General features: G+C 43.6%; 1 protein-coding gene and 1 long non-coding RNA gene across 5 annotated transcripts in view; one reads left to right on the top strand and one right to left on the bottom strand.

The window, feature by feature from the left end:
* LOC141798989 (uncharacterized) overlaps positions 1–21,659 on the top strand; it is an 80,810-nt gene extending 59,151 nt beyond the window's left edge. The window contains exon 3 of the long non-coding RNA XR_012599217.1: positions 21,542–21,659. This is a non-coding gene — a long non-coding RNA (uncharacterized LOC141798989). The remainder of the gene's footprint in view (positions 1–21,541) is intronic.
* On the bottom strand, positions 3,506–16,572 carry gata2a (GATA binding protein 2a). Of its 4 annotated transcripts, none has more exons than XM_074680980.1 (6): positions 16,311–16,572; positions 11,817–12,232; positions 10,534–11,096; positions 7,873–8,031; positions 5,328–5,453; positions 3,507–4,645 (listed from the first exon to the last, which is right to left on the bottom strand). In XM_074680980.1, exons 2-6 carry the CDS (start codon positions 12,043–12,045, stop codon positions 4,346–4,348), a joined length of 1,377 nt encoding a protein of 458 aa, XP_074537081.1. In that variant the 5' UTR covers positions 12,046–12,232; positions 16,311–16,572; the 3' UTR covers positions 3,507–4,345. The 4 variants fall into 4 exon arrangements, with proteins under 4 accessions (XP_074537095.1, XP_074537081.1, XP_074537072.1 ...); XM_074680971.1 differs by lacking the exon at positions 16,311–16,572 and adding an exon at positions 12,474–12,823; XM_074680988.1 differs by lacking the exon at positions 16,311–16,572 and adding an exon at positions 12,474–12,821 and having other exon boundaries at positions 7,873–8,018; positions 10,533–11,096.
* Positions 21,660–23,102: the final 1,443 nt, after the last annotated feature.

Raw genomic sequence — 23,102 nt, 5'->3', positions numbered from 1 at the left:
CCTGCCATGAAAAGGGCTGAATAACTAAGTGATGCAAACGGAAGCTGTCTTTCATTTGTTGATTTACTGGTGGGTTGTCTACAGTTTCTGCTCTTCTCAAAAACTACAGCAGCTGCAGTTTTATAGGTGCTAAAGAAACAATGTCGAGCTGCCAAAGCTCTGAGCTAATTTATATCAACCATGCTGGTGGTTTAGATTGAAGATGCTGTAACTCTGTAAAAAAAATCCAACAAACAAGCTTCAGATATGGTCCCCATGCTCATGGGTAATTGGTTCTGTGACTATAAAATAAGAATTTCCTGTTCGAACCTCTCACTTCCTGTTTTCATGTTTTCTCAGATCTAAAAACCTTTTTTCTCAGTCAAATTCAGTGTGGCTGTAATTACTTTGCTATAGTGGCATTTTACTGTTTGGCCCGAGGTGGTAAAAATCTCAAGGGACCGTCAGGGTAATGGGAGATCCAAAAATGATGCAAGATCAAAAAACTGTTGGCTCTTTCTGACTAATTTCTGACATTCGATGAGATCGGTGAGATTTAGCATTCTGGTAGTTCAGGATGCGGTTGTTTCCTGTTGACAGAGTTCATCAGTGATTAACAGCTATCAGCTCAGCGCCTCTTTGAGTGACAGTTTTTACAGCTTTGCCAGTCACATCTTCACCACATCTTATTTTGGCTTAATTTTAGAAGGTTCAAGAGTTGTCGAAGTGTCACAAGGGTTATATGAAAAGTGCTAACCAGGTGTTTTCTGCTTAATGCGCCCACCTCTTCCTGTCAGAGGAGTACTTCTATGAATTTCTGTTGATCCATGAAAAGAGGAAGTTCACATGCAGGTCTGATTATAGCACACTCACTCTGACTAGGTGCCCATTAAAATTGAAACAGTGAAGGTCTTGCTCAAGGGCTGCAAACAACGTAACAGAGTGACTGGACCTCACCGCACATAAAGGCAGTAATATATGTCCTGTGCTTTTATTAACTAAATACTGTCCTGACCCGCAGCCTTGATATCCTTCTAGGGGTCTGAAGAAGGAGGGATGCTTTTGTAGTAAGTCTCAGGCAAAGGTCAAGCCCCTCACATGCAACACACACACAAAGAGACCTGCATCTGAACCGTGCTCCACTTCCTTTCATCTTCTACGTCTCTCTCTCTGTAATTCAGCTTTGTGTGGGGATGGTCGGGATACCTTTTGATTCCACTAATTCAATTTGATAGAAAAACAAATACACTGGGGGAGTAGGAGACAAGAAAAGACTGGGAGTAGTAGAGGCATGGAGGGGGGTGAAGAGTTAGATGGAGCTCAGAGCGGGAATGAGCGTCAGCAGAGGGGGGATAAACGGAAGAGTGGAGGGGAGAGAAAAGAGAGGCGGTAGGGAGTCCTGATGAGTTGAAACATCCAGTTCCAGGTTGAAGTCGTAAACCTCTCGGTGCTCTGATCTAGGTGGCCACCATGTTCCCCCCACCGATGCAGCCGGGATCTCTCCTCTTCATCACTTCCATGGAACGCCACTTTGATTTTGAAGATAAGCAACATCCCGTTTTATGGCTCTTTTGGTGTCACACAATTCATGATGTGAGTTAGGAGGGAATGTCTTAGTCAATGGAGCTGAAAGTCTAGTGAGGCTTAGCAAGTAAGAAGTATACAAAACCCACCCATTACAGAGTCAGCACGAATTAAATGGACTTTAAAATGGAGCATTCATAGCACATGCTAGCTACTTTCACACTTTGCCAAGCATTTATTTCAGGAGCAAGCCACATGTCATGTGCCAGCTACCGTAAGTCTTTTAGGCTGCTCCGCTTACCACAAACACCAACAATGCCTCCATGCAGACATGAGGTTTGTCACACACCATCCTTGTATGTGTGTACTGCACATGTGTTTATTTCTGTGTGTGTGTGTGTTCAGTAGAGTGAAGCCCTGGGAGTCGCTGGCCTGGCAGACTGCTGTATTATTTTTGGGACAGCAGCCCCCTCCCTCTGGAGGGCCTCTCTGAAGAGTGCTGGCTCTCTCCGTCTCCTCCTCTCAGGCTCCGGGAGTTCGGCCAAGCCCGATCGAGCAGGCTCACTGGCTGCTGCAGCACTCCAACCGCTGGAGCCGTGGCCTGTACACGGCCCAGCACCCAGAGCACTCCACTACACACAGATGTCTGGACTGCTTATTGGCAGTCGAGCATTATATTTTTGCTGGTGTTTAGAAAGCGGATCGGGGGATCCCACCCCCTGTTTGAAAACACACACACTGATGCAGCTCTCAGCCCAGTGTTGTGGCTGCTGTGAGGTGGCTTTAGCTCACCACAACAGTGCAGCATTTACACTTCCTCACAACACAGCACGTACCTAAATTCCTGAATAAATATTATTTGCAAATTGAGGTGCTCAGGCCTCTGGGAAACCCCGACAGATCAGTCTGCAGCAGTCCAGCAGATGTGAGCAGGGTGGAGGGTTCATGGAGGGGTAGTGGTCCACTTTTAGCTGGGGCTGTTTAATCGGACGGTCTGGGCTGTGGGTGTGTGAGGCTATGCTGAACTCACTGATGATGACCTCAAATTGGCCCTAATGGAGCAGACTCATTAGCAGCTGGCTCTGTTCAAAGTTTCTTCAGCCCATTTTTTTTTAACTATAATCATTTAAATGGGAGGGAGAGACAGGATGGCCGACAAAGAGAAAGAGAATGAAGGAGGGTAAAAAAAAGACTGAGAGAACAAGCTGAAAGAGGGAGAGTGAAAAAAAATAAACAAAGCAAAAAGAAAGAAACAGGACAAGAAGAGGGAGCACCAGAGTCAAAGCCTGTTTCCTGGTAGCCTCAGCTGCGAGCACATCTGTGTGCAAAGGGTCTGAGCAGACCCCAACGTGTTTGCTCAGGTCGCCTGATTGCCTTTCCTTCCTCCGCTCTCTCCCACTAAAGACCCGCTGTCCTTCCTCTCACTCCAATCACCACAGCCACGAGAGAGGGACGCCGTGATGCACACAGTGGGAAAGGCTCATGATTTGCTACTTGCCGCCTCCAGATTTGTACGAACTTTCTTTCTAAGAGATATTTTGACAAGAGACAATTGATGGCTTGTTTTGTAAAAATAGGGTGGGAATAAATGTTTGGGCTCCTTTTTTTCCCAAGTGTTGGAGCACGAGCATGTGCACATGTACAACAGTGTGTGACTCCTGAATCCATCACTGGAGACTGCTGTCTGGATACAATGGTCCAGCCCCGGGCCTCTGCTCCACAAAGGGGCCTTTTCTTAACAAGGCACCATCACAAATAGAGGAGGAGCCTGACCAAAGCATTATCACGCTTAAGGGATCACAGAGTGTCCCTTGATACATCTGATATCACTTATGATTTTAATAATCCAGCACTCTTCATTAAAAGAAAAGTTTAGTCTAATGCTAAATGTTTGTGTGAGAAATATAAGAGCATTAATACCAGACAGACATAACTCATGAGGCGGTGACAGAGTTGACTTTAGTATTAAATTTTATTTCCTTTACTTTTGTGAGATGGAAAAATGATAAAAACGTACAGCTCAGGGACTTTTCATCTAAGATAGGTCAGTGTTTTCTTTACGTAATAACCATGAAATTCAAATCATAACAGTTTCCATGTGTCTTTGACAAAAGCTTAAAGAGTGAAAATAAATTATTGTAGCAATAATAATAACATCAAATGTAACAATAATAAAAGCAATTAAGCATTTATAAACACTCTATTCACTGTGTTTTTTGTCCATAAAAGTCCATTATTAAAAACAGGTGAGCGGTGTGTTGGCGTACAATCCAGCATGTGAGGAGAGCACTGGTTTGTGGGTACTGCGTTCGACTTGTTCATAGCAGCGCTGTGGGGCCGTAGCTGATAGCCAGTCTTCAGGGACTCTCAGCGCTGAAGAGTTTGTCTGTCTGGACATCAAGCAGGAGATGGACAGGGTGCACAAACTTCAGAATATGAACGGATGGTCATCAGGTGAAACAGCAGTTCTTCTTAAGACCTCTCTTGAGTCTCCTGTTACAGGGCCAAGGAGAGGTGGGTACCAAAGTGACTCAGTAAAAATAAGCAAAAAGAATGACAAGCGTCTCCATTCACTCCCTTCCTGCATGCCTCAGTCACCCGAGGGCCAACAAACCCCTAGTCACATTAGCTCTTCACAGAGTCTGCTTAAGTCCTGCTCTGTGGCTGCCAATCAGTGAGTCCAGGCATGACGTGACCCTCAGTCATTAAGTCCAGCTGAGGGTCTCCGACCACTGTACATGACGCAACAAGTCTGCTCTGCTTCTGACGGGATGTGGAGGTCATGTAGTGTTCATAGTGAGTGGCTCCTTAAGGGCAGAGGAGTCCTGGCTCTAAAAGGACCTCAGTGAGGCTCAGCCCAGACCGGCGAGCGATTGGAGTGGTGGGGGTGACCGAATGAAGGGTGAATGGGCGTGGGAGTTGGTAGCATGTGTCCCGAGTGGCTGAAAGGGGGCAGATGACCCATGTGAGCCATGTGACTGGTGAGGCCTGGTGCTGCACCGAAGGGTGAGGCCTTGTCCTGCATGCACTTGGATAGCTCATCGAAGCCGTCCCCTGATCGTTTGTTCCTCTTGGACTTGCTCGACATTTTGCGGTTGCGTGTCTGGATGCCTTCTTTCTTCATGGTCAGAGGTCTGTTGACCTGTAAAGAGCAGCACATTAGCTCAAGGCCACTGGGACAAAAGTACCACTGACAGTGTGAATAGTTTTTTTTCTGTTTGCTCCAGCCTATTTACCAGCCCATAACTTCAAATGTCAACCCTTATATGGCATATATTGGTCTCCTGTTATGATTCACATGCAGCTCTTTAGGCCAGTATCGTGAATGGTTGCATTATGAAATAATGCTATAAATAATCAGCAGCTGTTTTGCATATGTAGCTCCATTTAGAGGCCAGTCAGGGGCGTTTTATATCTTTTGTCTGATTTAAAACCAAACAGAACTCAGTGTCAATATGAATACATGGGGATGAGGGCTGGATGGGTCTGAAAGGAGCAGCCTCAGACAAATCCTCATCAGTGTAACCGACGCCGTTACACTGAATGACAGTCCCACCCTGCAGCCTCTCCTGGGAGTAACGCCCCCCATTGAAACAACGATGGATTAATAAAAAAAGAAAGAACAGAGCGACCGGTGGGTTCTGCTCCACAGGGTGAGCAGGCTTTGCTGCTACACTCTCACAGTTTCTCTGCCCCTAAATCGATACAAGCTGTCCGCCCACTTAACCAGTTTACGACCTGTACACCCTCCCACCCCCCGAAAATAAATAAATAAACAAACGCTTTTGAAGGCAGCATTTGTTGTTTTTTGTCAAGCTACTTACATTGTGCAGTTTAAAGTAAAGGCCACAGGCGTTACACACCGGGTCTCCATTCCCGTTGCGCCTCCACAGGGTGGTGGTGGTGGTCTGGCAGTTTGCACAGCAGGTGCCTGCACGTCTAGCAGCGGACTGTGGGAGCAAAGAAAAAACATCATGAATATTGTGTAGAGGTCAGCGCGGGCACTGAGCTGCACACACACACACACACAGAAAAAAAATACTGAGCTCAAAATCATCGTTCTTTTGACGCCTATGAGGCTTATAATTGCATAATTTTGTCATTTAAACCACATTGCCAAGGTTTCATGGACTGGATGCGATGTGTGCCTCAGCATAAAATCAACAGGAGACAGACAGTGATCCTATAATCAAACGGCGGCACGAGAATCTGCGTGAGGTTTCTACTTTGACCACTGAACCACGTGCAGAAAACCATCAAAAGAAAAGTCATCGGATTGGAAGAATTACTCGACTTCTTCTCCGCTGAATCAATTGCATGTATGAAGATCGTTACGGCCATGATCAGATTTTCTCATTTGTGCAACAAGGTACGGCAAAAGTTAAGTAGACTATAAAACAGTTTGTGCAGAATACCCGGTCCTCGACACAGGAGAAGCTAATTATTAAAATCAATAAATAAAACGCCTCACCATTAACATTTTAAAACAGCTACAGTCCTCATGTAGGCCTACAGTCTTTTTTTTATATCCTGATCCGGGTAAGACCTGGTGTCCTGCCTGACAATGTGCTCGTGCGCCCATTGCGGATCAATTCTTCACACATAACACGAAACATTAGTTGGACATGCAGAAACCCTGCAGCTCTGAGCTCTACAGGCAGCATCCAGCTTTTTCTTCTGATTAACTTCAGGTGCACTCCTCGCTATTAACGTGGACTGCAACAATAACTGAGGACATGTCAGAAATATTAACAGATGTAAAACTGTTTTAATAATGAAAAAGCTACGCATCAGGCCTGAACCACTAGCAAGTAATGGTGACAAACAAGACGAGAACATAAATCCATTTATTTTCCAATTCCCGCCCCTCTCGCCCCGTCTCTTCACACATAAGCGGCTCCTCTAGTGTTGTGATAATCTCTTTGCAGTATATGTCAGGCCGGCCACAGAGAATGCAGCGCGCGGGTTGAAGGCGGAAACAGCCGGGAGCCTGACTTCCTTATCTGGGCCGGGCAGATATCCGGATAGGAAACAACTGGATGCCCCTTTGAACACAACACTGAAAAACACTTGAGCTGAAAATGCAAAAGCTACAGGCGCACGGGCCGAGCCAGTGGAAAATCTAATGGACTTTTCACGAGGAGGAACGACGTGGAGGTGGCCAAGGAGAACAACGAGACATAGCAGAAATACTGTGGCGAAAACAGACTTTGTAGTTTTTTAAAACCTTCGAAAAACATTTTCCACATCTCATCACATTCCCTTTTCTCATCCAGGTGTCAACCAGTTACAAAAGCATCAGATGTTTATTACTGGCATCACAGCTCCCACTCTAACTGAGGTGGAAAAAACATAGTCTGTTTTTTATTTACACCACCAGCATTAAATTGATCTAATTTAATGCTAAATCCTTTTATCAATTCATAAAGAACCTACTTAAGCCCTGGAACATCTAATCATTATAGGTATGCTCAAATACACTTTATTCCTTAAATCACTTTTGAACTATTAACTTGAGAATTTCTGCTTTTTGATAATTACTTTTGATGCCAGAAAGATTTTAATCAGCTTACAGTTCACAATAAAAATCGCTTTAATTTTATTATGTACAGCTCTGATTTTACACATTTTTGAACGTTTCATCTGACAAGGCAATTTGTTAGATACCGCATATTAAAAAAAAAAAAAAAAAAAAAAAAACGATCATTAAAATGTATCAATGGCTTTTCAGGAATAAATATAAAACATCTGCTTTTAAACAAATGTATTATGGAAAAAATAATAGTGGAATTCAAATAACTATTTTTTAGAGATAGATAGATAGATAGATAGATAGATAGATAGATAGATAGATAGATAGATAGATAGATAGATAGATAGATAGATAGATAGAGCTCTTGAACTAAAGTCATTAGCTGAAATTTATTCAATAAAAATGATACTTAAAAGTAATACAACTCTTAGTCTAAAAAAATAATGGCCCGAAGAAAAGTGTACAACCTCTGCAGGGTTAATGTCAGTACTGGCTCTGCAGCCCAGCAGCAGTGATACATCCAGGATGAAGAATGTTACATGTCCATGCAGCTTTTCATATACTCGAGCATGGTGTTAACTAAAGCAGCATGGGCATTGGTATCAGTAACAGTATCAGAAGTACCAGCAATAATGATAGCAGGAACAATGGCAATAGTAGCAGTATTGTAACAGGCCATGGAGGTGGATCACCGGGGGGTGAGAGGGACAAACAATTCCAGGAAGATCATAGGGAAAATATAACTTTCCTGGAATTGTGCAGCCAGCATCTGCTTTGTGCTCATATTTGGGTGCCTTCTCTCAGGGTGAAAGGATAGAGTGAGAAGCGGGACTCACCAGTCTGCGTTTGGGTTTGATGAGCGGTCGGTTCTGGCCGTTCATCTTGTGGTACAGTCCGCAGGCGTTGCACAGATAGTGGCCAGTACCGTCCCGTCGCCACAGAGGGGTGGAGGTGGCACCACAGTTTACACATTCACGGCCCTCTGCATAGAGTTCAAGAGGGGGAGACAAGAAGAAATTTTATATAATTAAAAAGTTCACATGCTTGCAGAAGCATCACATAACTGCTGTCCAGTCTCACTGGGCAGCTTTACGGTGCTGGGAGACCCTAGAAGGCTCTGTAATATGAAATTGGAATCTGTCTCATGATGGAGACAATGTCTACATCAGTTTGCAGGTGTGCATGGCTGTCACGGACACAGACACCTCCATGTAAACTGATCTAGAGTTTAGAGAGCAGAGACAGCCAGAACATGTCCAGAGGTGTCCAACAAGAAGAATGGGACACACCATCAAATTAGGACTACATAATTCATCAATGTGGGCACCCATGAGAGGAAACAAAAGTGTTGCGGTGGTATTAAATGTTGCAGTCTTTAATGAAAATCTTGCATGCCAGTTGGATGCAATTAATAATATAAATTTGGTGTTAAATGCAACATCAGTTAGATGAAGTTTTAACCCTTCTAGAAGAGCCACTGCTCATTCCTGGAAAAACCTGCTGTCTTAGTTTCTGCCACACGATTTACCATCGATTCGGGTTTGACTGACTTCAAACAGCCTGTTGCTAAACCAACCATTTCATTTAATTCAAGTCTCCCTCTCCCTAGAGCATCACCTCATTATTCCTCTTATAATACCAGTGACACCCACCGTCCCACCCTCACCCTACAAAGGAATCTGACCTGCAGCAAAAGGCTAGGTGCTTTTAGAAATGCATTTTGTCTGCTTCTGAACCTCCCCAGTCTTCCTCTTTGTGTTTCGCAAGTCCAGAAACCGCGCTAAGGTGGTTCATTGCCACCTAAGATATTCACCAGCCATGACTCGTGCATATTTAGCCTTGCACAACATTTACTGTTGAAATAAGAGTAAAAGAAAAGATACATGTGAAAAGGTTGTCATAGAGAGGGCAGGGTGTTTCAGTTTGGAGCAACTTCTACAGAAAGCCACATCACAGTAAGGTACATGTGCTGACAGCTAAATGTCATTGTGGCCTTTTGTGCAACAGTCAATCACCATTACTGGCAGTGGACACAGAATTTGATAGATAAGAGGCTTTTTAATGCTGTAGCTGATATGTTTGTGTTGCTGATTCAGACACGGTCCGTTCAGATTCTTTTGAATGTCACAGTATAACATTTCTCTGCTACAGCAGCTCACATTGACTCTCATTATCAGCCACAAGGGACAACAGATGTATTCAAAAGCATGAGAACAAATGATGACAATACTGGCAAATTTGGTGCCACTTAATCTACTTGTATGTTGCTCTCATACATTCTCCATTTTGCCAGTGAATGGAAATAACACATTCCAGATGAAGTCTGTTTTTTAAGTGTCAGACATAACCCTTAAATAATTATCAGGCTGGATGTAATTTAATAAACCACGTATTTATCTGGACAGTCACATACATAAAAGAGTGTTTTGAAACACTGGCTCTGAGCTTTATAACAAAGGAAAAAACTATAATGTTAATCATAATTAATTAATTAACTGATACACTTTTCAGCAGTAGTTATGATGCACTCAGACTCCTTTCTTCTAAACAGACTCACATATGCTTTTCCATTGTGGACCTGGTTGCCTGAACTTGGTGTCAGAGCACTGAGCCAAGGCCATGCTTAAAAACACAAACAGCAGGGCTCTGTCGCCTGGGCTTTGTTAGTACTGGGGAGAGCTGTGGGAGGGGTGGAGGTCGTGATTTGTTCACATGGAGGTATACAGGATATGGCAGGAGCCAGGGTGTCGTGACTCTTTCATTTTAAGTGCAATAAAGGCCATATTATTAAAATAATAATAACAACCCACATGACATGAAGAAGGAGCCACTGTGTGAAAGTTGGGTATGCATCTTGTAAACATGTTTCATTTGTTGTTCGTGTTTTATAGACCATCGTGTCATAACCAATGGAACTGAAAAAAACAACAACACACTAATAAACAAATATCATGTAAAGAACGAATTTGGGCATAGTTTTAATTTTCTGAGAATTAATAATAGGCTATAAAAGTTTCTAGCCTCGTCACTGAGGAGAACGTCTGAAGACGTGAACAAAGGCCCTGCTGGCCACAAGGTATCAGCTGACCTCGATGTATCTGATGAGTTTCTCTCTCAGGTTAAATTCTCTCTTAGTTAAGTGGGGGGTTCACAAGCGATGGGGCAAAGATTAAACGTGTCAGGGCAGGTTTCAGAGAAGAGCGGTAACTGATATGAAAATGTTAATTAGCCTATTTTAGTTTGTGATTAACGAAAGCAACAAGTTGCGCTTTAAAAAGTTACACCTACATTTAGTTTGACACTGATAGCTTAAAAGTTTACGGTTGAGTACAAGATAATAGTAACTTTTCTTTAAGACACTTGTTACAATAGCTGGCGGTGAAGATTTTGTCAAACGAAACGATCCTCTGCTGCTGGATGATCAGTCTGCCCTAACTTTTTTATTCAGCCTGTCATGATCACTTTGATTTCAGACGCAGTCCCGCTTAAGACTCACCTGAGCTCGACCGTGCTTTGCTTTTGCACTTGGGCGTGAAGCTGGAGGACCCTCCGAGCAGACTGCCTGGGTGGAAGAGGCTGCCGCTGTACTCGTGTGGAGGCAGCGGGTAAGCCGGGTACGTCGGGATGGGGTGATGTGTGGCCTGGCTGTTCATCGAGGCCAGACCGCTGCGGAGCGGACTACAGCTCTCCATTTTCATGCCGTCCGTCAGGGGCACCTGGTACTTGATCGACTCCTTCTCGTCCATCCTGGTGGACGTGGAGGTCGGAGAGGTAGGGCCAGGGTCTGGGGACACGTCCTTCGGAGGAGTTGGGGGGAAACTGTAGAGGTGCGGGCTCGAGTGGGACGCGGGAGTGAGCGAGGCCACAGGGGCCGTGCCGGTGCTGCTGCTACAGGGGTAGCCGGAGCCGGTGGTGTGCAGGCCGGGTTTACTGAAGTGGCTGACCGCCCATGCGTTGTGGTGGTGGGCAGCGGACAGGGCTGCTTTCCCGGGGTCCAGCCAGGAAATACCGGGGCTGTGGATGAGGTGTGGTCGGCAAACCTGGTTCCCCGTGAGGCGAGCTGAGACAAAAATTATGAAGTTATTTTTCTGTGTGAAAGACTTTCTGAACACACACCCTCCTGCTGCCAGTTTTGAAGAGAAAAAACACTCTCTTACCTGCAAAACTGCTCAAATCCGACATTTAGTAGGTTGTAATGAAAAACTGAAAGCTATACTAAAGTGATAGTAGTCTCATAATTTATTTTTTTTTAAAGATTTTGCCTTCGCAAGGAATAGCCTAATAACTTTTCTATTGTGCAAAAATAAATAATCTATGGACAGCAGAAAACACTCGGAGAATCCACTCTCCAGGACAGTATCTTTTCATCGGCTGCAGCTCTCGGACTAAAGATTGTTATTAGTAAATTTGCGGTTTTTATTTTATATCCGGGAAGTGCCTCTCTCTCTCCCTACAGAAATCCCTGCCCCAACACAGAGGGGTTAAATGACATACTTCCCTTTCCCCTCGCTGTCATTTGCTGGAAAATCCTTTTATGTTGCTGATGTGGCCCAGAAAAGTCAAGGTGGGATTTTTACGCAGATTATTATAAGCTGCATGCCTTTTCACTCTCTGATAACGATTATAAAATTTAATTCGCAGAATTTCCATCTTAAAATTCAACACCTTGTTTTTAATACGCTTCTTTTTAAATCTTAATGAAAATAATTCCAATATTTCACAGTGTGTATCCTAGCACGTATTAATTCAAAGTGACACAGATTAAAGAAGCGCATCTTACCGTGTGCTTGGCTGTACGTGACCCTGGCCCGGGAGTTGGTGTAGTAGGGGTTCCCTTGAGAGTCCAAGTGGTTCAGAAACATGTCAACCTCGTCCTGCGGCAGTAACGGCGCCATGGGCTCCATGTAGTTGTGGCTCAGACTGTGATGATGAGAGTCCGGGTGCTGGCCGTTCAGCACAGCGTGATGGTGCGCCATCCACCGAGACTGATCGGCTGCTGCGACCTCCATGTCTGAGCTCCTTTCCACCAAAGACGTCTGAGTACGCTGAGTACTACTTTAAAACTTTATTTGCCTCCAAATTAGAATTTAAGTCTCTTAAAGTTCCTCAGCCGTGCAAGTCTTGACTGTGTTTATTTACTTCAGAAATAGAATCCGCAAACAACCGGGTCTCCTGCTTTTTCCTCAGCTCCTAATCCTGCAAGAAGAAGAAACAAGATACATCACACACGCTATCCTATCATAAGAGAGCAGCATCCTTTGTATTTTAATCTAATCAAAGCGGCCGACACGTGATATAAACTTTGCACACGTTAGACTCCTGGTGTGGAAAGATCGTAACACAGAGTATCCCATTTGCCTGGCTTTCTCTACTGAAGTCATGCATTTCGGCCCCACACAAACAGCTTACATAAAGCACAAATGTTTCCTCTCGATACCTGTTGCAAGTTCGATCATCTGGCGGTAAACACGGCTCTGATGTGTACACCTCCTGATCCGTACAGTGCTCAGAGTCATTAATGAGATGTGGCGCAGACTGATGCAGCTGGCGCCAGTAGATTCCCATATCAAGCCTCACCGGGCGGGGCTTCGCCCTCAGCCAATCACAGTCAGTCCTGCCACAATTGGCTCACCGCATCCCTGCTCTCCGTCTTTCAATTTCCATTTCCCTGCACCGAAAAACTAAAAGACTTATCAATCAGCGGCGTAATTTCTCGGGGGTCTTTCTCTCGTATAGAGCTCACACTGAATGAGCAATCGGCCCGTGATAATCTGCCTTTTTTAGCAGCAGTTTAAAGCCTAAAGACAGACATCTAACTGGAGGGGAGAATCATGCAGTACAATACGTGGCTTAGAATTACGTTTATAATACCTTTTATTTAGTACGCTTTTGTAAATCGCCTTCACCTGTGTGACACTACGAGAATAAAATGGAATGATTAAACATATCTTTCCCATTTAAAAACAAAGCCTTCGTGCGATCTCTTTTTTTCTCTTATCAATTTCAGTTGTTGATTAAGAGTACAAAACATAATTGTAGGTGTTGTTTTTAGCTGCTGTTATGTAAATATCCAGCGTCTTCAGCACCTCTAAAACCAACAGAGGAGGAGCCGATTTATGACCCCGAAATTGGCCCCATTGTTAGGAGCGCCTAATTGTCTTTAATTAGTAGCAGGGCATTCCTCTTGTGAAAACAGAGGTTTTGTCTCGAGGACAGAGCCATCAAACACAGTTTGCATACTAATGGCGCCTCTTTCTCACTTGGTGGTACCAGGAATGGGCGCAAGGCCTTACCTTATAACCATCTGATCGTCTGAGCTTCTCATAACGCCTTTATTGAAAAATCAAACAAACGAATTCAACATTAAGTAAAAAATCCCTTACATTAATTAAGTGAAAATGATAATCATTCTTTTGCTACGTTTACAGGTGCTGGCTTTGACAAGAGCAACTTATTCCTGTCAAGTTAGACAAGTTAGAGATTCCTAAATTAACGCTAAACCAATTATAAAACAAAAAAACTTTTCTATTCATTTTTTAAAAATTATTTTGTTATTTTATTGAATTGAGGAATTTAACACGTCGAATGCACGTAAGATGAGTAGTCCATGCGCCCGGTGTGTCAACGCGCGCAAATACGCGCGCGTGTGTGTGTGTGTGTGTGTGTGTGTGTGTGTGTGTGTGTGTGTGTGTGTGTGTGTGTGTGTGTGTGTGTGTGTGTGCGTGTGTGCGTGCGTGTGTGTTTGTGTGACTGACAGGGAATAATTGGAGGGTCCCAGAGCCCAGACTGGCCGCCTCGCTGACGCCTGGATCCTACGTCACAGAATCACGGGGGATTTGGAAGTTGGCGGTACATGTCACGTGAAGCTCTTGATACCTGGACAACACCCCCTTATAACTGTGATGACACGTATGCACGATACAAGTCATTAAGGCGCCAATCCTGCTTTGATCTAATGTTAGACCTACTTTGTGTGTGTGTGTGTGTGTGTGTGTGTGTGTGTGTGTGTGTGTGTGTGTGTGTGTGTGTGTGTGTGTGTGTGTCAGTCATCAGTCATTAAATCACTGGCATGTTGCCAGGAGCAGTGAGTTGATGAGCTCAGCCCTTTGAGCTTGTCAACTTCTAAAATCAACAAATTAGTGCATGTGGGGCAGCAGAGGGCCTGCTACCTGAATAATTGAAATTCCAGTGAAAAGAAGCAGCACAGTCTGCAGGTATAGATTCGGTAATATGAAGTGATAAACCCTTGTCCTTTTTATGTATATTGTGTTTTAACACACAATGCATCAACCATGAGTATTTCACTAATTATGAGTCTAAGATATTTCATGCTGGAGAATAATTGCTGTCACACAGGCTTGGACATGAACCAACAAGGACTCTCTCTGTTCCAGCATGAATGGAAGGACAGTGGTGCTCTGGTTATTGATGCTAGCACTGAAAGGATTTTTTTTTCTCCACAGTTACAGTACAGCCTGCGGTGGTCAGCCTGTTTGCCTGTGCTGTGCTCACCATCAGGGCCTGTGAGAGCGGGTCAGGCTCAGGCTGTAGCTGCTGCAGCAAGCCCATTGTTGTTTGCATGTTTGCCAAATGGATTACTCAGCAGGATTTAGCCCTCTGTAATTTATACCTTCATTAATCCCGTTTGTATCTGTGCTGGAACAAAAGATGGGAGAGGGTGACAGGGTTAGTGAAGACTGAGTGAGTGTTTGTTTGTGGGGTTGTCTCCTGCTCTCACTGTCTTTCTCAAGGACACAGTGGTATTGTTTCAGCCAGGGATGCTACCCTTGACTGGAGCACAGTATCCTTCTCGCAACACCACCTGCACTGGATGAGAGCTGAGCGTAAGACTGCACAGCCAAAGCAGCTAATGAACAACAAGATTATCATTCCAATCCATGCCGTTATTAAGGGGATTGGCTTTATCTACCTGTTTGTTCCCATTGGGCACGGTCATCCATCATTATCCAGAATGGAGGTGTGTGACTCTCCATTTGTGTGTGTGTGAGAGAGAAAGAGAGTGTGTGTGTGAGAGAGTGTGTGTTTGAGGGGTGTGAAGAGCCACAGTGGGGCTTGTGAAGATAAGCAGAGCCAGAGAGAGGAGAATGACACAAACCAGCTGAAGCATTATTGTCCCCTTTACTCACGGCTAATTAGATCGAGCCAGGGCACTGGGGGGCTTTACAGTCACAAGCATCCACACACAAGACCCTGTAACTGCTCGGAGAGGGGCCTGAAAGCAGCACTCTCACCCATTTAAGCACTTTGAGCACAGAATAATAATATTTAAGACTAGGGTAGGACATTCACATTACTCATCATACGTACAAGGAGAATGAACTTACACATCTTACTGATGCTTACACTGTTCTCATTCACTCAGGGCTTCACCCCATTGGTCCACATTGTTTAAATAAAAACATCATGCACAGGTAAGGCACAGGGAGGGAAAGGCTGTTGTATTGACTCCAGCTGCTGCATGCCTGTGCTTCTCCTTTGTGCTAAGGTGATTGCTCTTTCTGCTGATGGGAGATTTCTGCTCAGGTTCTTTGAAGCGTTACAATTGAATGTACTACTTTTGTCGACACTAATGTCATGCTGATGATATAATAGCCTACAATTCGTGAGCGAGGAAATTCTATTTTAGGGACAGCCTTTTGCCAACGGCTACACATAGAAACTTGAAATATGATTTAATTGATAGCTTGGACGTCGCCGCATGACTTCATCGAAAATCAAGATATTTATGTTTTATTGAAATAAGACGTTTCAATGTTGCACGTTGTTGCACGTATATATATATATATATATATATATATATATATATATATATATATATATATATATATATATATATATATATATATATATATATATATATATATATATATATATATGAATGTTGTATATTTAACGGTTAAAAAAAAACAAAACAGACAGCGCAACTCAAATGCTCATATCTTAAAATTAACTTGACTAGTCCCAGAAATGCCGAGTTTAGTCTTGTGCAGCCTGAAGGTAAACATAGTTCATAAATTAATAACCTCACAAAACATGTTGCAGATATATGAAACACATGATATATTAATTCTAATAAAACAATCAGTCATGCATGCAATGATTTTGTACTGACCAAAAAATAGTGTTTGCAACCAATGTTAAAAACAGTTGATATTGCGATTTTTAATCCCGTTGTTAATCCCAACTCCAAATTCCACAAACCTTTTCATTTCCCTAGTAATAAAACGGTTAAAACTATCAGTTACTCACTGACCTGCACCCGTGTTGCATGTGAGCGAAGTGACTGCGCTGTCAGAGCCCCTCCAAAGAAAGGCTGCATCGGATTCACCTCCTCACCACGTTTCTCTCCGAACACCGAAAACAAAAGACCGGTGGAGAGAGACGAAAAGGTGCGTGTTAAAGATGCTGTCCAGACATAAAAGACAGTGTTTTGGTCTGTCACAATACCCTGTGGAGAAAATACAGTATGTCTGAGCTCAGTGCCTCCCCTCTCTTACACTCTCCCGCTCTCCCTCTGTCCAAACCTATCTGAAAATGAGCAAAAACTTGAGCTGCTGTTGGAGAGGCTGCAGCAGCTCAGCAACGTAACGGTGCGTCAGCCTGCACCCTGTTTCCGGGTCCCGTTAAATGGACACAGTCTGGCAGAAGTAGCATAGTTCTTACAGTAGCCTATCTAACTCAACCCTCACAAACTGGTTTGTCAGCATTTTATCTTTCTTAGATATAGACCCTGGTGTCAGATTTCTGGTGTCGGGTATTAGGTTGATGAGGAATTGGGTTTTCATTGATTGGCATCTTCTGATTGGCGTTTGTCATCACCTTTAACCTACAGGCAGTTAAATAATAAAGAATTCATTTATAGGCGTAAGAGGTAAATTAATACCACTGGTTCCCTCTAGTTCAACTAGCTACATGCTAAATATTCATTAAATGCTAAAGGTTGTTGACCGCAAACTTACTGACTTTGAGGCCAACAAACAGAGCAAGTTAAAATCAAATGACGGCAAATTAATGATGCTTTATTCTTTATAGCTTAAATCATCGGCTAGACTTTCCATTTGTAATATTTTCCCAATTATTTGTTTCCTGTTTTGTAATTATTAGACTTTTTTTTGTTGTTTAATAAAGTGTTGTGTAACCCTGACATCTCTGCTCCTAATTGACTTCCCGAGATTTTACTTCATGGCTGTCACCCCCGCTCCGCCTCCGCCCCCCTGTGTTAACTGAGTTAAAGAAGCAAAAAAGGACGCCCCCCTCTTTCTGCTTTATATCCCACACAGTAACAACAACTTTGTAAAACATGCAAAGCCCCTGAAATCTCCTGCACGCGACTTGCGCTCGTGCGCGGCGCTGGAGCCAGGCAGGTGCAAGGGGCGCGAGGACCTCTGCAACTCGGGGCTCGTGCTCCCCAGAGTGAGAACATACAAAACGAAAAGAAAGAAAAGAAACAAGAAAAAAAGGTTTCTGAAGTCCGACTGAATTAACAGCATTTGTTTCAATGTCTAAAATCAGTCAAGCAAAGATGGAACAGCTTAAAATGTCGATATGGAACACCTATTGACGAACACAAATATTACTTTGTTCAGAGAACTGCATTACACTTTTCAAATAACCTTTATTTTGACCCCATGGATACAACAGGAAGCTTTTAAAGACGAAAATATTTTATTTTTAAGTTTTTCTATGTTAAATAAATAAAAATATTTTTAGTTGAATTTGTCTATGTTTAATTAAGAAAATATTTTAGCCTACTAGAGAGCAGTATCAGAAATACGCTTTGACTAGCCAATCTGATGCATACTGTAAGAAGAATTTTAAAATGATGTTGACCTTTACTTTTTTTAGTTAGCCCATTTTTTATAGTTTGGATAATAAATAACAATTGAGAATTAATTTAACACGAACAGTAGCCTAAATGAATGAATGATAGTGGGTGACCAAGAGGGGTGTCTTTGAATCCTTCTTTCAGGTCAGTTGCAGACTGTTCTGTATCGACTCCTGTAGCCTATGGCCTTAACGTTACATAAAAAGTGATGCGTGCAAGACTTTTAATTTACATTTGCTAAATTTAGAACAAATGGGCTAACTGTTGTTGGTTTAAAAACAGGACGATTAGCTTTATCTTTAAACCTAATTTATGACATATGGCGAGTGCATGTTTGAGTTGTCTATTTGAACTTGTTTTGTTAATCAATGTTCTGCACGAGACTGTGTATGTGTGTGATTGTGTGTTTATGTGTGTGTGGTTGTGTGTGAGTGTGGACGCCATTCTCTGCACACCGCATTAGATGCCGGGGCCCTTCTCCTTCTGATTATTACCGGGGGTAATATTTCATCGGCACCACGCAATCTTTGTTCTCTGTGAAGATAATAAATGGCCTAATCGTTATCAGCAAACTGCTGGGGGTGTCAGCACCGACCGTGGCTGGGAGCGGGGTCCAAAGTGCTGCTGAATAAATTGGTGTTCCTTATCTCTCACTCCCAGATTATCGCCGCCTTTTCAAACTTGCACAACAAATACATTCAATGCATCTAATGCATCATTTGTGGAGGGGGGATCCCGCAGGTTGATAGAGACGGATAGGCGAAGGGAATGAGAAATATTTACACGTTTATAAGCTGCTGCCCTACTGCCAGTGTATGTGTTCTGCTTGCTATTAAAGGGCTTTATTGGCCAGACTTTTGGTACACACACTTTACATATCAATACAAGCTATATTAGACATACATCACTGTCATATGATGCTTATCTGCCTGATTATTCCCATTACAAGTCCTGGATGTAGAGCCTTTTAAATGTAGTTCACTTTAAGGAAATTCAATACCTTAAAAATAGCCAGCAAGTTTGTTGTGTGTTTAATTGTTTAAATTATTTCCTTTGCCCACGTTAATCTGTAATCTGAATCAAAAGGCTGGTTAACAGAATATGCATAAAACGCAGTAATTTCAATCTGCAGCCATAACTCAACTCGTAAAAATGATACTAATCGAAACAGGATCACATTGTCTTCAGTTTCACAACAGGCTCAGCACTCACCGTTACTTTTCTCTGATTTGGTTTCATCCCGTCAGTAAAGGCCTCCGTCCACCCACTGCACGCGGGCCTCACTTAGAAACGTGTTATCTTTAAAATCAACTGCCGTGGCATCTGGTTTACAGCAGATTATTATTTGAATATTGGACATAGAAGGCTTCTGTACTTTAACACTGATTTCCTGCGCGTGTACCTTAATTTGACGATTAAGGAGCCGCGTGCCTCTCACAATCATCCCAATCATGATGCTGTGTCTTAGAAACGAAACATTTCATGTCAGCTTCAAAATTCTGCGGTTCACCACGGTGGAAAAATTATTATGCGGTCACAATGCAGTATATTTACTGACACTTAAAAAAAATCAATGTATATACCCACGCAAACACCCGCACACTCACGCACGCACAAAACACACACGCTCCCTCTTTTAATACCGTGGCATCTCCACCGGCCCCGGTGCTCTGATGGTCTCCCAGACAACCGAGATAACGGTGCAGCAGTTTTCCATATCGGTCCCGGAGTCTATTATAGCTCAGGATTAGCTCTCTTTCTGAAAAGGTCAAACACAAAGTCACCAAACCTGCGTCTTTGCTACCTCGCATGGCCCCCGCGTGGAGGAGGCACACTTATAAACATGCATGTGTCACTTCATCTAATGACATTAAACTAATGGAGCTTCGCTTAAAAAGCAAGAGTAATATTTATGTGAGTCTTCTGAGGAGGGAGGCTGCAAGAGCTTCAAATCCGCAGCTCTGAAGAGAAGAGTTTGAGACTGCAGGGGAGAGGCAGAGGAAACGATGCGCTGTTATGTAGTGACCCCTGGCGACCAAGGGATGTAGCCCCACACCTCCTGCCCATTATTTGGGAACTACAGATGTTTTCATCAAAGATTTGAAAGATGACACAAGTGAGAAATTTTACAAATCATAGACCCAGAGAGAGGGAGCCACACAGCTGGAATGTTCCAGCTGGGATTCCTGGTGGCTGGACAGGAAGTTGGAAGACCTCTGGCAGGAAGTGTGTTCTTAGGGAGGGCCAGCATGGGTGGAGAGAGAGGGTGATGTTTCCTGTTAGCTGGTCCACATGTTTAGACGCTTTGCTTTCCATCTTTCTAGGTTCACTTGACACCCATCATGAGCACAGAGCAGCATGTAAAGAGCATCAAGCAGCATCCGCCTGTACTCACTGTTCATTTTTAGGATGGCTATCGGAGGACAGTGGTAAGCCAAGACAGTAGATCAAGTGTACAGGACAGGATTGTGACACAGGATGCAGATGTCACCACATGAAGTGAGACTTCCTGCCCATCAAAGCAGTCAGTGCCAGTTTAATGGACTCATATTCAGCAACCCACAACAGAAAGCAAGTGCATGTTGGAAATAAAGACAGAAAATGAAAGCAGGATGGTGAAGAAGAGGAGAAAAGAGAGCAAGTGGGGAATGAGATTGGAGGTAAAGATGTGATGGAGTGATATGTGGACTGTGAGAGGAAAAATCTCTTTGTCTCTCCTGTGCTCAGTGGACAATCAAAGTTTCCTATCAGCTCTGGAGTAGGGGAAATTGGCTGCCCTGGGAAGGAGAGGGCCACTCTCACAGCCAATGGGAAGTGCCCCTGTCACTCTCATCAGGTTCAGTGGAGAAAGTAGGAAATGTGTGTGCCTGTGCGTATGCACACACACTCAGAGGAGAGCTTTTTAAACAGAGAGCAGCTTTGTTTCACTTGCCTTCATGTGATCAAAGATGATACAAAGTCTAAAGTAGCGTTAGACCGTCATCTGCTGCTTATCCTTTGCACTGAGGGACGTATACAAGGCACGAGGGTGCGTTTTTTGGCAAAACTAGCCTTGAGAGGCATGACCATCAGTGCTTTGATGGAGCGCCATGTGGCAGAGATCAGCGGGTCTTAGTAGGAGCTGTGGACAGTTGCACACAAGGGCAGCAAGGGAAGAGGATTACTGTCTTATTGATATAAATCCATACAGGGAGGGAGGTTGACATCAATATGCACAGAGATATAGGCCCAGCACGGAGGCTTTGAGTTAAAAAGTGTGTGATGTAAACATCTGCATGATAGGAGTCAAACATGGACTTTGATGGTAACCTTTTTTTTGCCATCCATCGTTCTTCCTTTCCCTCCTGTGTGCCAGACAAGAATGCATCTCTCTGCACCCAGGGCCCAATCCTCTGTTTGAAGTCTCATCTCCATCTCCGCACTCCCTGCCCTGTCCTCTCCTTCCTCTGTCTCTCCGTCTGTCGGACCGTCGTATCTGTCAGCCTTGTCCTCCCCGCCTCCTGCAGCTGCAATGAGGGCCACAGACGCCCTTATTGTGCTCCGTTTCCTTGCACTCACGCGTCCGCACCCGGCCTGATCACACCTGCCACCTGCACAGGACGCAAGGCCCCGGGTTTTAGACGGGGGGCTTTCATCCACCTCCTCAACTTGCCTTTCAGAGCCTCTCATCCCGGCACCCTGTCACTGAGGAATGGCCAGTGCAGAGGGCACAGCAGGACACAGAGCGGCTGTTGTGAGGCGAGTTGTGTGTTTTAAGCGGAGCCAGAGGAAATCAACACAGGTGAGCTGAGTTTGAGTTTAGATTCGAGTCACATTTCTTCTTGTTGATGACATACTTTTATTCCTGGGCTGCAGGAGTGACAGCAGTGAATAAATGTATGTGACATCGATGGACCTGTGTGTCAGCGTGTGTGTGTGCGTGTGTGTGTGTGTGTGTGTATAATAACATGCTGACAGTGAGGGTGGTGGCTCTGTCTCAGTGATTTATGAGAGTGTGCTGTGAGGGGTCTTCTGAGCAGGATATTGTTCCCTGACTGGTGACTTCTGCCTCTCTCTTTGTGTGTGTATATGTGAGTGTGTGTTTGTGTGTTTTAGAGTGAGAAAGATTAAGAGGGAGAGTAGTGCAGGTGAGCCCTCAATGTAATCAATCACCACAACGTTTCAGGACCCTGGGCTTGTGGATTACGGTTTCAGCTGATACCTACTTTGACTCACTGTTTTTTTTTTTTTCTTTTTTTGCATATTCATTATTTGTGTGAAAGATAATAAAAGAAGAAACTGTGCATCACCACTGCTCCTCCTCAGGAAAAGAAGATAATAATCAACTCTATGCCTGAGGGGGGACCATGACAGCTCAACCACATGGCCCAACCAGTCCAACGCACTGCACAGACCCCCTCATCCACTTACAACACACACTCACACACACAGTTTGCCACATCAGGATACAGTGCTACACATGAATTCCGGTTTAAACAGTATTCTGCATGAGCTACGCCAACAGATAAACCGCAGCTCTTCTGCAACCGGTAATAACATCCTGGGCCAGAGTGCAGGACTGGAACTGAAAAGACTTAAAGGCCAGTACACCAATATCACACAAGACAAGAGCCTGTCAAGGCAAATAAAGATGAATGCATCAACACAAAGATGTACGTTGACTAAAAGTTTATCAGTGCAGCAGGAGACAGAGGCTGCATGTGCTCAAAAAATGTTCCTTATTTTCTGTTTAAACCCATCTTTTATGAGGCAAAGAGCCAGTATTTATCTAACCTTTACACCAAAGAATACCCAGAGAATTAAACCAATGGTTTCAAAGTTCTCTTATGAGAGGAATAGGCACCGTTATCAAATGACTTACTCCAGTGTTCGGATGATGATCACATGGTAATACAAAGTATGATCAGATCCTTGAGAACAAAGAACTAACAAGGGTTCCTTTAGTCTACGACTTTGGCCTAAAAAAAACAAGAAGTCTGTGAGATTGTAAGAAGGTAAAATTGAGGCCAGAGTCAATCTCTCCACTATTCTCAAATGCAAGTTACTCTGTTGTAAAGCTGTAAAAAACAAAAACAAAAACAAGAAAAGAGAGAATAAAACAAACAGCAGTCATTAAGATCAACCTCCAAAGAACTTAAGATAAAGCTAATTTAGAAGTCACCTGGAACTGCAAAATTCCACAATATTATTTTTGTAAAGACCACAAAAAAAAAGAGAAAA

This window comes from Halichoeres trimaculatus, unplaced genomic scaffold (genome assembly GCF_033239565.1).
Source record: "Halichoeres trimaculatus isolate MK-OKI-2021-1 unplaced genomic scaffold, fHalTri1.1 fHalTri1_scaffold_1, whole genome shotgun sequence".
Taxonomy (NCBI): Eukaryota; Metazoa; Chordata; class Actinopteri; order Labriformes; family Labridae; genus Halichoeres; species Halichoeres trimaculatus.
The sequence above is the reverse complement of the archived record's forward strand: the minus strand, read 5'-3'. Positions and strand labels throughout refer to the sequence as shown.